We start from the raw sequence: 16,300 nt of genomic DNA on the forward strand, positions 1-16,300 counted from the left end.
TCTGTGCCGACACAATCCTGCCAAGGCGGAGAAAGAAGCCAGATTCTCACGGCACTGCTTCTGTGTTGTGCGCAAGTTTCTCACCCTGTTCTGGAGTGCCGATAACGCTTGCTGCTCTTTTAGGCTCTGGTGACTCGTGAGTGTAACCTGTCTAAGTACCAAGTGCTACATCTCCACCTGGGAATGCAGGGGGGGACCAGCAGGGACTGGTAGAAAAAGAAGAGTCAGTATGATGGTGTCTCTGATTCTGTCTTCCTCCACTTCAGGCTGTTTGAAAGTTGAGATCCCACAGAGTTCCTCGCAGACTCTGAGACCAAGCAGGAGGCCCCCGGGGGGGGGGGAGGGTTTCCACCATACTTCTTTAGGCTGGCTGTGCCTTTCTCTCAGACATTGCTGATCTCTCAAAGAATCAGGAGGAACTTCTCAAATTTATGGCAAGGCGATTGCTGCTGGTTATGATGGCATAGCAGCGATCTGATTCATCTTCCTGTGATTAGTCACAGAAGGTGTGAGATGAATGCGTTCAGATGTTAGGTGACGGGCTAGGGCTGCTCAGGGGAGACTGGGAGCCTCACTGCCACTTTGAACTTCTGCCGTGAGGCACGGAAGACTGGGATTGGGGCGGCGTCCCCAGCCGAGTGCTGCTGCGGTCTGGCCGAATTGAGGCAGATGTCAGAGACGGGGGGTGGGGGGGGGTGGGGGTGTTGGTTGAGAATTCTTCAGGGCAGAACGTTACGGAACAGCGGGCTGTGCAAAGCGCTCTGGGACGCCGTGGCTGTTGCACCAGACGTTAAGTTGTGGAGGGAGTCTCTACCAGCCTGGGCATCAAGCACATGGAGGCCATAAATGCTCACAGCCCTCAGATAAGACTGGAGGGGTTTGTGCTGAAGTGGGTGACCGCCCGCCTTGAACACCTGAGAAATTGAGCGGAGACTCAGGAAGGGAAATGCAGTCATGATAGGAGCACAGCATTTCTGAGGTGGATGCATAGGAGCGCAGCCTGGTCCCACGGCATCAGGTTGGTTGGCAGGGGCACCGTGTCTGCCCCAGCAAGCCTGGCTCTCTGTGTCTAGAGCTTAGGGTGGAACGTTCAATTTATATGCACAGGGCCCTGGGCGCCATCCCAAACACTGAAGCAAAAGATGTGATGTTCTGTCGGTTTTGAGATTTGAGGAAAATTTGGGGAAAGAAGTTCCATATACCCCAAGCACAACAAATATGAAGAAAACCACAGAAATGATCACCATGATCCAATAGCTTTAAATTAGTGATCATCTGTGTGTGTGTGTGTGTGTGTGTGTGTGTGTGTGTGTGTGTATGTGTGTGTGTGTGTGTGTGTTATCTTTCCCCGTCTCTTTCTCCCACACTAGGGATGAGGGATTGAACCTACAGCCTTGCATGTGGTAGGCAGGAAGTCCACCTTTGAGCTACACTTTCAGCCCCTGTCTGCACTGGTTATTTCTAGGGCATCATCTCACTCTGTGTCTGGCCTGAGATGTGTCACCACATGCAGTTGTTGGTTGATGTGGAGTTGCATGGATTTATTTTTCTCTCTGCTGGCCTGGAACTGTGATCCCTCCCAGCTTCATCTCCCAAGTAGCCAGGATGACAGCCTTGAGCCACTGTGCTCAAGAACAACTCTTCGGGTCAGCTGTGGAGGAAAAGGGACAGTAATGAAAGTTCCTGTGGACTTTCCATTAGAAACAGTGCAAGCTGGGAAACAATGGAAGGAACTCTTTTGAGCACCAAAGTGAGTCTGCCTAAAGTTCTATACTCAGTCAATTTATCCTCATGTGGTTCTGGAAATGCTTTATATCCTGACTGTTATAGCGAGCATATCATAAATTCATTTGTTAGCATTTATTGACTATGCATCGAGACAGAATTCATTGTATGTAAATTATACTCCAGTGAAGCTGGTTAAAAAGTTTTGTTTTTAACCCAATAATCCAATGTGGGCCAAGAAGCTGCAGATACTGCTTCAGTCATAACCATTGTGCCATCCACATTTCAGGATGGAAACTGAGGCACAGAGATCTCAGATGGTAGGCCCCAACTCATACAGCAATTTCTTCTATACTAGAGAGATGCTGTGTATCCCCTGAATAGACAGATTCTCTCATCTTCTAACAAATAAGAACGAGTGTGTCAGAGGAAACACCTCCAACGCCTTTTAGCAAATCTCCGCTTTAGCAAATGCCCGCAGGCCCTCACCAGGCTCATTTGGATACCTCCCCCCCCGCCCCCCCAGTGCACGCCACGTCCCCTGAGAAAGTTTCTTCTTCCACGGCACTGTAACTTCTCTTCTAGGCTCCCCATCCAGTGTGGCTGAGGCCACCTCTGGGCTGTGGGTGTGAGGAGACAGACATCCTACTGATTATTTGAGCAGAGAACAGGTGCCACAGAGAACTGCTAACATGTGGAAGATGGCGGAGGACTCACTGGGAGTCCTGGAGGCCCCAACATAGCAGGCGCAGAAGACTAAACCATAGGGTGCCGCTGCTACCAGTAGGGTGAAGAATAGATCACAGATAAGCCAAGGATGAGCAGATTTCCAGACCCTACGAGTTGAATTCAGGGTTCCCCACAGAGCACATGGCTGCCCAGGGACCGTGGTGCAGGGCTGCCGAAGTGGCCATTGTGAGCTGAGCATGGCGGCTCAAGCCTGTGAATCCTAGCTACTTGGGTAGCAGAGATGGGGAGATTGTGGTTCAAGGCCAGCCGAGGCAAAAAGAAGTTCATTAGGTTCCAGCTCAACTAACGCCTGAGATAGTTCTTGTCTGATACCTCAGGTGTGGGGTTAGCAAGATGGCTGGTTGTGGTTGTATGTGCCGGTCAGGCCCAGCTACACGGTGGAGCACGGGGAGGAAGATCGCAGCCCAAGATGGCCTGTGAAAATAACCAATGCAAAGTAGAAAAGAAGGGGCGAGTGCTGGAGGCACGCTCGAGAAGTAGGCTCTAAGTTCAAACCTCAGTGTCGCCCAAAGTCAGTCAACCAACAGTCCCAGAAGTGGAGGAGAGCGGGGCTCACGCCGCCCGCAGTGGAGGAAGCGCGAGGGCATGCCGTGCTATCGGCGTGGACGCTGAGCACTGGCTGTGAGCATCGGGGATGATCACAACCGCCACGGTGAAGGTGGAGAGGGAAGCCAGGAACGGAGGCATCTTCTTGCCATTGTCATCTGGTAAAGCCACGCGGGGGCTCTTGGTGAATCGTAGCATTCTCCCATCTGGTGGAGGGGAATCTTTGCAGGGCCTAGCTCGGCATCACAAAGCATACAAGGAAGGGTGACCGCGGAGCTCAGGGGCTATGAGAAGCTGACCAGTGGCACGATACTGAAGGAGAACTTGGGGACGTCTTGGGTCCCCCTTCAACTGGGAGATGTCGTTGCATAAAGGACTTCTGAGTCCTTAATGAGTGACGTCCCTGTTCTTCCAACTCTGGGGTCCTAAGGTGTGTTTCTTTCTGGGTCACACTCTTACAATCTGCTCAGCTTCTACATCCCTGAAGGAGCATCTATACCAAGTGGCACCCGGTCCAGGCAGACATTTGCAATGAGGATAGCCAGCCAGGCGGAGCAGGGATCCTGGAAATGTCAAGACCCGTCCAGAGGGGCAGAGGACCCTCTGTGGTGGCACCAGGCACTCTGCAGGAATGGGGCCCGAAGATACCAGATGTTCTGTTCCAAGAGCAGCTGTGTGTGGGGGGGGGTCCCCATGTCTAATGGGCAAATGAAAACAAATGGGAGAAACACCACAGGGAGTCAGCCAGCCCATTTCTGGTAGGGTTCTGCCTCCTAGTCCCACCATCTCCCCTACACTCCGGTCAGCCAGGGTTCAAGATCTACCGGCTTAGCGTGTGCAAGCGTCCACGTAGATTCACATCCCGGGCTCCCAGGGCCACAGGCCGGGCTCTCCCTTTCCTGTGCGGGGCTGTGGTCAGAGTCTCTGCACTGCTGTCCGAGAGCCATTTCCACAGCGACACGCCCCTCCGCGGCTGTGGACGCTTTACCTGCCTGGGTCTTTAATTCACCCGCCATCCGGGGCTCCTCAGCCTTCCAGCTTGGGCCCTGCCTGTCTCCCGCACACCCGGAGACTCCTGCTACTTCGTCTGTTGACGTTTCCCCAAACACCTTTGCTTTTCCCATTTCCCACTTTTGCACACGCTGTCTCCTTTCCCTAACACACTTGCCACATGTCTGCCTGGCAACTTTCCTGCTTGTTCTGACCCAGTCTTAGGGTGAACTCCCTGGCACAGCCTTCCTTCCTCCATCCTCTCCCCAGCGCCAGCTTCTCCATCCTTCACACAGCTAATGGAGTCTCCTCATCTGCTTTGCACTTGACACAGTGGCCTTGGATCCCGCCGTCCTGTCTGTCTTCCCAGCTGTTTTTCCAAGGACCATTACTCAGATGTCTTTGTATTGTGAGGGCATAGTGCCTGGCATGTAGTAGGTGCTCAATAATTCATTGAATGATTGAGCCAGTGAGAGGATAAATGAATGAAAGACTGGGTGAATGGCTCCTTTGCGGAATCTGTCTGTAAATGTTCTTTGCTGGCTCATTGTTCTTCACTGATGGATGCTTGTCGGTGGTAGCCACGCTTTCCAGCATCTGCATTACAGATAGCCGGCATGGTCAGGTGTCCTTGTTTTGGAAATCCAGGCGATGAGAGTTGTAGTCTGAATTGTTCTTCACCGTGGTGTAGGAAATCCTCCAGACCTGCTTGAGTTCTGGAGGTCATCACCCTCCTCTTACAAATGGTCAGAATAGAACCCTGTGACACCGTGTGTGTGTGTGTGTGTGTGTGTGTGTGTGTGTGTGTGTGTGTGTGCGCGCGCGCGCGCGCGCGTGCCCATACTGGGGCTTGAACTCAGGGCCTGGGCACTGTCTCTGAGCTTTTTCACTCAAGGTTGGCACTCTACCATTGAGCCACATCTCTACTTCTGTCTCTTTTTTTTTGGTGGTTATTTGGGAATAAAGAGTCTCATAGACTTTCTTGTCTGGGGTGGTGTTGAATTGTAATCCTCAAATCTCAGCCTTCTGAGCAGCCCAGAATACAGGCATGAGCCATAGGTGCTTTGCTGTTTGTCCTTTTGAAAGAACAAATTGATGTTGATTTCAGCTTTGAGTGGGGACCCAGAATGGCCAGGCATGCTGTGGACCTTGTCACCTTGGTGCCTAGACGATCCACCATGGAACGGGCTGAGGATATTTGCACAGTGCACCGTAAACTTAGGCTGGAGTATGCATCACAGGGGAGACCTGAGACCCACTGGCTTTGCGAGTGGGGAGAGGGTATGGAATGGTTATTTACTTATTTAAATTAAGGCCAATTATTGTGACTTTTTTTTTTTTGTCAAGCGCAGTGAATGGTGGATTCTGGGAAAATTTGCTTCCACTAGAAACGTGCTGGTTAGAAGTCATTAATATGACATTCACACTTCCCTAATAAACTACATAACACGGTGATCTGGCACCATTGAAATACCCAGAGGACATTAAGCATGGGCTTTAAAACCAAGAGGATTGGAAACAAGATATTTTTACTTCCCGTTTGGGAGCAATATAATTGCATTTTGTGGCTCCAGCAGATGCTGGGGCCAGCTGCTAGAAGAGGCTTGGCGGTCCCCGCCCCCCAGCACTGGTCCCGAGAACAGATAAAACCCTTGTGCAGAACTCTCATAAAAGCCAAACTTAAACAAAATTATCCCTTGGTTGAAAACCCATTGTTCTGAGGGCAAAAGACACCTGAGATGGTGTAGATTTTAGAGATGCTTTTGTTAGTCAGACTCAGGAGTGGCAAAAAAAAAGAATCAAACATATCTGCATAGGTGAAGATAGGTATACATGTATGTACTGCACACAGATAAATACACACACATGTACACTCATATAACAATACATGTTCATTCACACACATATGCATATACATTCATATACATACACGTACACTTATATACACACTTGTACATTCATATACATACACACATGTGCGTTCAAATATGAACATACTCATTCATACACATACATTCATATTGTTGTAAGATGGGAAAACAGAGAAGCCACATTTTGAGAGGTCGAATCTTAGAGTCCTTATTGAAAGACCAGTGACTATGTGGTGGACTCCTGTCTCAAAGACCAGCAGCCAGCAAATACACTTGACACCGCTAGAAGAAGGCAGGAGAGGAAAGAAAAAACCAAAACAAATACCAACAAACCAATTCAGCTCCAATGGAATGCTTAAGTGGGATGCTTAAGTGGGTGACCGGAGAAGAGACAGAGGACAGGACACAGGACACAGGACACGAACAGAGACAGGTGTCCTGGTGTAATGGCAACTGAGCTGGTCCAGGCTTAAATAGTGTGAGTGTCAGGGGACAGGGTCACTGGAAACTTGACTCCCAGGCACTAGACTGATAGGTTTAGTAACCTGTAGCCCTCCCCTGGCTCCAAGAATCTGGGCACACCCATCACCTGGGAGGTGGGGCTTCACCTTCCCCCACCATGAAGACAAGATGCCAGACCTACCACTACTATGTGGCCAAGATGGCACTGCCAGACAAAAATTTCAACATACACATATACATATACATTCACACACACACAAACATTCATATACACACACTCATATACACACATATACTCATATACATATACATGCATAAACACGCATGTACATTCATATACATGCACGTACACCCATCTATCCAATCCAGAGCTATATACAGATATACCCTGTTGTCTGTTTAATTTACTACACAAAGCACCGAACTCCATCCTCTGGCCCTTTCCTCTCTGCCATTGAGGAGGACATGTCTTAAAGACGGATTGAAGGTGGACTGTCCTGTGACCCGAGGATCCTTTTCCTGAGAGGAGCTAGGCACCACACTGCTCTCTACAGTAAGAGACAGGCCGTGTGTGGACAGTTCGCTCTTTCTAGGGAGGAACAGAAGCAACAGAGAGCTTGGGCTGAGGGTCCAGTGCTCTCAGCCCCTCCGAGAATCCCTGACCCCACTCAAACCGGTGGGAGCCCCACCCCTAAACTGCAGACATGGGATCCGGCTCTTCATCTGGGGCTGGGGGGTGGGCAATGGGTCAGTGAACCAGGGCTTCCTGGGGCGACTTCCTTCCGGGACCCCTGGTGAGGCCATGAAGGCCCAGGTGCTAACGGGTTCCTCCGCGTCTGGTCTGAGAGCTGGCTGCCGTGGGAGCCCCGCTAAGGTGGGCTGCCATGAACACGCACGCCAGACTTCGAAAACAGAAAGAAGAAGCCGAAATAGCTCGGGACCGCTTTCCAAAACCAGGGAGATGCTACTATTTTGGATCTCTTGAGATGGAAATAGCAGACGTATTATTAAAATTAACTTCTCTTGGTTCTTCGGGAAGCCTTTAAAAAGGTAGCTTCTAGAAAGTTTTGAATCATGCCCACGGCTCCTGTGAAGTCTCAGCCCTGCCCCCCATCTGGCCACAGGGCCGTGCTGGGTTTCTGAATGAGGAATCTGAGCCTCTCCTGATGGGGTGTCCTGCTTCTTTGCGGGGTGGCATGGGCTCCATATCCAGGGCCTTTGTAGCAGGTGGAGCTCTGACACCGCCCTCCATGTTTCCATCCTTTTCAGAACTTTGCTTTCTCTCATTCAACTTACTATTGAGTCAGCTGTCATTGTCTTTTCTTCCCTCCCTCCCTCCCATCCTCCCTCCCTCCCTTCTTTCTTTCCTTCCTTGTGTCAGTATTAGGCCTGAACTCAGGCCTTGCACTCTTGCTTGGCCTTTTTTGCTCAAGGCTGGTGCTCTGGTGCTCTACCACTTGAGTCACGCCTCCAACTTCTTGATTTTTTTGCCGGTTAATTGGATTTGCGTGTCTCATGGATTTGTCTGCTTGGGATTGGCTTTGAGCTTCTCAGATCTTAGCCTCCTGGGGAGCTGAGATTACAGGCATGAGCCCTCAGCACCTGGCTCCGAGGTCATTCTGGAAGGAGCTCTACAGCAACGTGGGGCCTGAAGATCCATTTCCGGGATTTTGTACCACAACTAGAGGAAACTTTCCACACTCAGGTCAAGCCACAGAGAGCACTGCGGCTCGGGTGACCCCCCCCCCCCCCCCGTAGCCATAGCTGAGAAAGTTTCAGAAGTGGGAGTTGCCGTGGGGTTGGACAGGAGAACTTGGTCCCTGGGCCAGAGCTGGGGCCTAGCTGTGCACGCGGGCGGCAGCAGCGGGAGCCGCTGAGCACAGTGGTGCCTGCTTATCTGCCCGTCCCGGGGAGGCAGCCTCTGTCAGGGATCCTCGAGTCCTCTGCTGCTTCCATCCACAGGCACTGCTGCGCGGGCTTTGCCGTCCAACTTAGGACCTGTCAAGCCTGTGGGCAGCACCAGCACTGGGCGGAGAGCGACGGGTGTGTTTGGATGGTGGAGCAGTCCACTGGCAGCCATGGGCCCCGTGATCTGCCCTGGGGGGGGCGCTCGTCAGTGTCTGGGTGAGGTACCCACCTGGCCCCCCGGCCTGCAGCCACCCACCTCGGGGCTCAGCCGTCTTCTGCGGAGGCTGCTCTCCTGCGGGCCTGGCCCCGGCCACACACGGCGGAGCCTGGCAGCCGTTTTTCTATGTGAACGTCCAAAGGACAAAGCAAACATTTAAAATCTGCGGGCTGGACAGTCTTTGCTTTGGAGCCCGTGGTGAGTTTCTTCATCTTGACAGTCTAGCCATTCTTCTCAGTGTCAGCGCGGCGTTTAGGATCCAAGGAGAGGAGGGAGCGGGGAGCCAGGGGCTGGGTGGGGGAGGGGCTGGCTGGCACTGAGCCAGCCGGGTGCTTCCTGCTCAGGTGCATCAAGACTGCTCATCCCAGAGCCAGCCATGCCCAGTGCTCATCCCAGAGCCAGCCATGCCCGGTGCTCATCCCAGAGCCAGCCATGCCTGGCTGGACCACTGTCCTCTCCTCCTCCTCCTCCTCTTCCTCCTCTTCCTCCTCTTCCTCCTCTTCCTCCTCCTCCTCCTTCCTCCTCCTCCTCTTTTTCCTCCTCCTCCTCTTACTTTTCTTCCTCCTCCTCCTCCTCCTCCTCTTTTTCCTCCTCCTCCTCCTCCTCTTACTTTTCTTCCTCCTCCTCTTCCTCCTCCTCTTTTTCCTCCTCCTTCTCTTCCTCCTCTTATCCTCCTCCCTCCTCCCCTTTTTCCTTCTATTCTCCTCCTCTCTTCTTCCTCCTCCCCCCCTCTTCCTCCTCTTCCTCCTCTTCCTCTTCCTTTTAAAATTTTTTCTTTTTTAATTATTTTACTGTCCCAATCCTGGGGCTTGAATTCAGGACCTGGGCACTGTCCCTTGGTGCTTTCCACTCAAGGCTTGGTCTTGTCACTTGAGCCACATGCCCTAGCTCTCCTTTCTGGCTTTTGAGTGGTTAACTGGAGATAAGAGTCCCATACACTTTCCTCCCCTGGCTGACTTTGAACAGCAATCCTCAGATCTCAGCCGGGATGACAGGTGTGATCCACCAACATCGGGCTTCCTTTTACAAATAAAAGAATTAATGGAATTTGCCATGAACAGTACTTGCTACATTCATAATGTGGTACAACCATCACTGGCATCTACTTCTGTCATTTTTTTAAATTGTGAAAATACGACACAGAGGGGTTACAATTACATGGGCAAGGTAATGAGTACATTTCTTATCCTTCTGCCATTTTTAATCACTTTAAAAACAATGCACTCATTACCTGACTCATGTAATTGTAATCCTTTGGTACACTGCTTTTATAAGAACCATAAAGTAAAGTGAAAAGAAAAGAACCCCATGCCACTTGGAAGGTCATTCCCCATCCCCTCCCTGCTCCCTGACCTTGGCAAGCACTAATCCGCCTTCTCTCTCCATGGTCTGCCCTTTCCAGACGTCTCACTGAATGGCTTTATATAATGAACACCTGGCTTTTAGGGGCTGTGCTCTACCAGAACCTTCCTCCCGCTCATGCTGGGCGCTGGGGGCTGGCCTTCGGTGGATTCAGCACAGGTATGCTGGTCTTAGGTCACACCGCTCCTTTCTGGGAGCCTCAGTTGCTGTCCCTGTAGAAAATGGATGGTTAGGATTTGGGTTTGTGAAGCCTCTCCTCCCAGTGAGGGCCTGTCTGTCCCTGCCTTATAAAGTGGAGGCAAAGCCTCCCGTGGGAACAAGGAGGCCAGCGGGAGCAGGTGACCCCAGGAATCAGACCGGGGTTTTAGAGCAGAACTGTGGTTGGTCTTGCTGATGGAAAGGCCCCGGCTGGGGATGCGCAGTCTGGACTCCTCTAGGTGAGGCCGGGAGGGAGCAGGAAACTGTCGGCCGGAGGCTCTGAGGCTCCTCGGAGGCTGGGGAAACTGAGGCCAGCAGCAGCAGGGGACAGTCCCTGGGGATCATGTCCAGCCATGACCTCCAGCACAGTGGAGGAGCATCATGGTGAGTTGTTTCTTTTGCTCAGAAGACTTGATCTTCAGTGGAGTGAGTGATCTTCCGGGGCTTCTCTGCCTGCCCCATGGCAGCTCAGTAGCCCTGAGTGGACCCTCTGAGGCTGGTACACAGCAGACAGCAGGTTGGGCTGTAGCAGCACCGACGGTACCATGAGCTGTAGCAGCGCTGACTGTACCGTGAGTTTTCATAGCATTAACTGTACCATGGACTGTAGCAGCGCTGACAGTGACTCACCGTACTGACTTGTCTCGATCCACTCCTTGACCATGGCTCGGTAGCCACAGCTTCACAGTGGCTGCTGTTCATGGACTAGCACATAGTAACAATTTTCATGGTTGACAATGAACGCAGTAAGGGGATGGAGTAGCTGTAGGAAGCTCCATCTGCCAGGCCGTGGCAAGTATTGGCTGAAGGATGTTCCGTCCAGACCACACAGCACGGGCCTCAGCGTCCCTAGAGCAAGGACAGTCGGCATGTACCGGCCTGCGTAACTGGATGTGTGGCACGTGGACCAGAATGATGAGTCTCAGAGTGGCTAGGTGCACTGTGAGCCCACCCTCTGGGTCACCAAGGCGTGATCCAAGCAAGGTCCTGGATCTGGGGGTTCTGTCGGTGTAGACTCTTCCAACAGGTGGAAGTGGAGGCATTGCTCAAGTGGTAGAGCACCAGCCTTGAGAGAAAATGCCAAGGGACAGCACCCAGGCCCTGAGTTCAAGCTCTAGGACTGGCACATACACAAAATTGTGTGTGTGTGTGTGTGTGTGTGTGTGTGTGTGTGTGTGTGCGTGTGTGCACGTGTAAGTGCACGTGTGTATTTCCCAAAAATATCAGGTTTTCTGAGATTCAGAGAGCTGACACACTTAACAGAGTGACTCCATGTCCCCATTCGCTGGCACTGGCCACAGCTGTCTCTCAGTGATTTGAGGACCAGCAGAGGACAGGGAGGGCCGACTCCAACAGCTCTGAGCAGTTACCTGGCCATCCCCAGGCAGAGCGGGCAGTAAGTCAGCAGGAGTGGCGGCTCCCCACCTGGCCCGCTTTGGCGCCTGCTAGCTCCCTGGGGCCACTGGACAGGTGGGTCTTTCCACAGAGACCTCGCACTGCCTCTGGCTCTTGCTGGGACACACTATGGCAGTCAGAGTATCAAGGGCCGTGGCTCCTTAGAGCTGCTGGGAGGTGGCATTACCCCAGACACACCAGAAGCCGAGGTCGGGTTGGGTTAAGCAATGAGCTCAAGGTGAGTGTGGACGTGTGGTAGGCCTGGGATGCATGGCCAGCTCCGGGCTTCAGCGCATGCACCCCTCACAGCAACCCTCTGCTGCCTTCCCGTGGTGACGTAGTCAGTTAAGTGACTGGTGAGGATGTTTTGCTGATTTCAACTGTCTTCAGTCAGAAACACACACACAAACACACACACACACACACACACACACACACACACACTATTACCACCACCAAACATACACACACATTCACTTATGAATGCATATTTACTTTCAACCTGCCCACTTTTCTTTTCTCTACCCAACCATCCATCAGTCCATCTACCATACATTCACCCATCTATCATCCATTCATCTATCCATCCATCATCCATCCATCATCCATTCATCCACCCATCCACCCACCCATCCATCCACCCACCCATCCACCATCTACCTCCACCCATCTATCCATCCCTCCTTCCCTCCCTCCCTCCCTCCCTCCCTCCCTCCCTCCCTCCTTCCTTCTACTCACCCAGTCATCCTACCATCTGTCTAACAAACATTTAACCCTGGGCATGCATCCATGATCTATCCATGATTTCTTTTCTATCCTCACACGGTCCATGGGGAATGTCACCAAGCAATTAGAAGTCCCACACACCAGAGGAAGGTGCGGTGGAAGCGCTTGGACGGGTAGCTCGCCCTGGTGTGGCTGGTGAGAGGGTTGCGAACTGTGGAAAGCAATCTACCTGCGGTGAGACGTCAGGAAGGGATTTTCCTAGGAGAGGAGAGGAGCCAAGGCCAGGCTCAGGGGGGAGAGCACAGTGAACTCCTTGGTGCCCTGGGGACTTGTTTTATGGTTTCTTTAGCTAAAACCCACGCTAGACACTTGTACAAGTTTTGTCCCACATTGGAGGAAGGTGGCTTGGGCTCAGGGTTCTGGCCCACGCCTCCGCGGTGGCGGTGGCGTTCATCTTCACTTTGGGACTGCGTAGCCGGGTGCTGTTCTATAACCTGCTCTGCTCAGCTGGCCAGGCATCGTGTGCCTAGTCACAGGTGTCACCTCTGTGACATTCAAGTCCAAGGCTGCTGGCCTCTGAGCAGATGGGCCTTGTATTCCAGGAGCCCTGGCTGCAGATAGTGGGGCAGGGCGGGAGGCCTCCGCTCTGCATTTCCCCGATGGCCAAGGGCAGCGGCTCTGGGTTGTATCACCACCCAGATCAAGGCAAACGTGTACTAGACCATCGCTCATCTAACTTACGGTCCCTGCCAATTCCACGTTAGCAGATGTGTTTGGAACTGGAGGTAATGGGCCGTATCATGCCCCAGAGCTGGAGAAATGACTGACGATGATGTCACCCTTTGGCTTTTCATGGAAATTATTAATAAATCAGTAATTCTATCTGCAGCGATGTTGTTGTGTTTATAAATATTTAATTTACCTTCAGGGGCCCACATTTCTCCATCTTTGCCTTAAACTCGGCTGACATTGCTCTTATCTGAAGCACTGTTGGATAGCGCCACGTTATCAGTGGTGAGAAAGGCTAACCGCTCTCTCTCTCTCTTTCTCTCTATTTCATAAGGCTTTATCTTTTCTTTTTAGTCTTTGTGGATTAGCACAGAGGGTTGGGAGTCAAGCTGAGTGAACACAACGTCTCTTGTGACAGAGCTGAAAGATTCGTCCACCTTCAGAAAAAAAAAAAAAAACAGACTAAACTTTCCAATTTTGACCCTCCCTAAGTGGGCCTCTCTCTCCTGCTTCAAATGAATGACATTTAGACTCTGAAAAGGGTGTCTGATGTTTTTCTCCCACAGAGAATTTTTTTTTTTGCTCCTTGCCACCAACTCCTCTTTTGAAACCCAGAGCTTTGATTGTGATTGGATGGCAGGTTTGAGTAGAAAGGACTCAGAAAATCAAAATAGAAGCCGAGTCCAAAGACCAACGTTTTTCTAGCAGAGATGGAGTTCCAGCCTGTCAAAGGGAGACAGACAGCAACTTTCTTTCTTCTCAGGGTCCAACATGAGCTAATTGTTGTTATTATCTTTTTATTCTTCTGTTTCAGGAAATTGCAGCTTATTTAATAACATTTGAGAAACACGAAGAATGGCTAACCACATCCCCTAAGACAAGGTAAAGTCCCCGATCTTGCAGTTTTGGTTTTTTTTCAAGTTTGTACGATGAATGGATTGATTGATTTCTCGTGGATTACCTGATGAGCTGATCCATGTGAGACAACAAGTTGACAATGTCACCCTGATGTCCTGTGCTGCGAGGTCTCATTAATGGGCCCCGGATTGTGGTCGTGAATGCAATCAGAAGTCATCCAGATTGGAATTTCTGATCTGGCGGCTCTTGGGGCTGGATCCATCAGTGCAGATGTCCAGAAGCGTTTGTAGCATCTGGGGGTGTTTATTTGGAGGGGGGTGGGCAGAGAGGGGCTCACCTGCCACCTGTACTCCGAAGCAATGTCTTTTTTATTTTATTTATTTTTACAGAGGAACTAGCTTAACTGCCCATATCTATCTCACTGTGTTTTACTAATGGAAACTTGAGTTATTCCTGGTGGATTGGAAGCACAGACCCCCAAATCAGAAGCCATAGCTACGTTTTGTTGTTTATTAGGCCGTAAATGTCCTTGAACCTGCTCACTGCCACAAACGCTTAACTTCTCTCTGCGCTTGGGAATTGGCAAAAATGGAACTGACCTGTGTTTTGTGGCTGGGAGGGATGTTATTATTTCTGAAGAATGGTGGGATTGGGATTTAGGGCTCCTCTGAAAGCTAGCTTCCTCCCTCCATCTCCCCAACCCTTTCAGGTTTTTTTGTTTTTTTTTTTGTTTTTTTTTTTTTTGATAGGTTATGGTCTAGAGCTTTGGAAATTCATGGTCAGTCTCTCCCAATTGTGTTCATTAACTCGAGGAGTCTCAGCTGAAGCGTGGCCTGCAGGGAGACTGGGCTGCAGGTGTGGCTGCCACAGGCCAAGGCAGAGACCATTTTCCTCGCACAGAGGCCCTGGAGCCTGTGGGCTTATCAGCGAAGCGTGAGAGGGGTCCTTGTGTCCTCTGCGCTCTTGTCATGAAATTGACTTGTTTGTATTCTCTGAGCCACAAGGAAGAAGTCTCATCTTTGAGAGTCCTCTCTCATGCTAGAAGCCATTTCAAGTTCTCACTTCATGAGGCTTAGACATTTGCTGGTTAGTGTTCTAGACTGAGGAATGGTAGAGTGTTTTACTGGGAGTCTCTTCTTCCCCAGGGGAGGCCTGATGGCTGTGGTAGAAGCCCTCTGCCAGCGTCCCAGCACCTCAGCTTGTGGGACTGTGATTCCCTTTCATGAAGCCAAATAGTTTGTATCAGTCTGCTTTTGCTGGGATGATACTGTGTAAGAAACAATCCCTAGATGGGGGTCCCTTATTACAACCAACTTCTGTTTCCTGCTCATGGGTTGCCTGTGATTTGGGACTGCTCCAACCATCCTTCATGAAAGAATCTAGCTTAGGGAAGACTGCTTTTTCATGCAGGAGAGCATGACTGAAAAACCCAAGGAACCCCATGTAGACACATTTATTCACAAGTCCAGTGACCAAAGTGGGGTCCAAGGCCGAGCCCAGTAAGAAGAGGGCTCACGGCAGGCCTGGGGAATAAAGATCCGGTCCACACCTGGGTGAATTTGCCATACTGCGGCCTGGAAAGCCCAGCACTTGCATCTTTGCTTTTATTTTTTTCCCTGGGGGTGGGGGACATCTCGGGTGAGGCAGTCTCCCCAAACGTGAACGAAGGTCGGAACCCACTGGAGGACTTGTTAGAACTCGGGTCACTGGGCTCGCCCACGTTAGACCTGGCAGGACTGGGGTGGACGCTGAGAGTTGGTCGCATTGGACAAGTTCCCAGGTGATGGGCTGTGTCTGGTCCCCAGTCTAACCAGTTAGGCTGGTTGGAAGTCTCTGGGGAGGGGGAGGAGGCGTGTCTGCTTTCCGCATCTATGGAGTGTTTTCCTGGTCCCAGGAGCCCCTGACCGCCAGCCCCAGGGACTCTCCGTGCCTCTTCTCTGCTCTGTGAGCTGCTCTTTAAATCTAAGTGGGAGGAGAAGAGCCTCTCGAGCCTGTGAGAATGTCTGCGACCCAGCTTGCACAATTTGAGTTTCTCCTGAGAGGTGGATGTCATCTGCGGTGATGCCGGCTTGCTGACTTCCCTGTGGACAATGGGCCAGGAGATTCCCTCCCCCCACCCACTACTTCCAGGTCACAGAGGCTCTAGGCAAGCCAGGAGAAGGGACAGGGAGGGACTCCTGTGTGGACCGGTTCAGCTCTGAGCTGTAGCAGCCCTGCCACTCAGTAGCTCTGTGGCAGTGAGGAAACTGTTTTGGCTCTTCACTCTTTATTTATTTACTTAGTTTTGTAGTACTGGGGTTTGAAAGCAGAGCCTTGAAATTGCCAGGCAGCCGCTTTACCACTTGAGTCACATCTCCAGCCCTGTTTGCTTTGGCTGTTTTTCAGTTAGATCCTCACACTTATTGTTTGAGGTCAGCCTTGGACCTTGATCCACTTTCCTGTCATAATCCCACATAGCTGGGATTACAAGCACCTGCCTCAGTGCCCAGCCTGCCTACCTGCCTGCCTTCTTTTCTTCTCTTTCCCTCTCTCCCTCTTCCTTCCTTCCTTCCTTCCTTCCTTC

General features: G+C 51.3%; 1 protein-coding gene across 13 annotated transcripts in view; it reads left to right on the plus strand.

The window, feature by feature from the left end:
* Camta1 (calmodulin binding transcription activator 1) overlaps positions 1-16,300 on the plus strand; it is a 710,332-nt gene that overhangs the window by 241,404 nt on the left and 452,628 nt on the right. For all 13 annotated transcript variants that reach the window (XM_070037258.1, XM_070037260.1, XM_070037252.1 and 10 more), the window contains one exon: positions 13,694-13,761. In XM_070037258.1, the coding sequence (XP_069893359.1) occupies positions 13,694-13,761 (68 nt within the window). The remainder of the gene's footprint in view (positions 1-13,693; positions 13,762-16,300) is intronic.

This window comes from Dipodomys merriami, unplaced genomic scaffold, assembly GCF_024711535.1.
Source record: "Dipodomys merriami isolate MVZ:Mamm:240054 unplaced genomic scaffold, mDipMer1.0.p SCAF_28, whole genome shotgun sequence".
NCBI classification, from domain to species: domain Eukaryota; kingdom Metazoa; phylum Chordata; class Mammalia; order Rodentia; family Heteromyidae; genus Dipodomys; species Dipodomys merriami.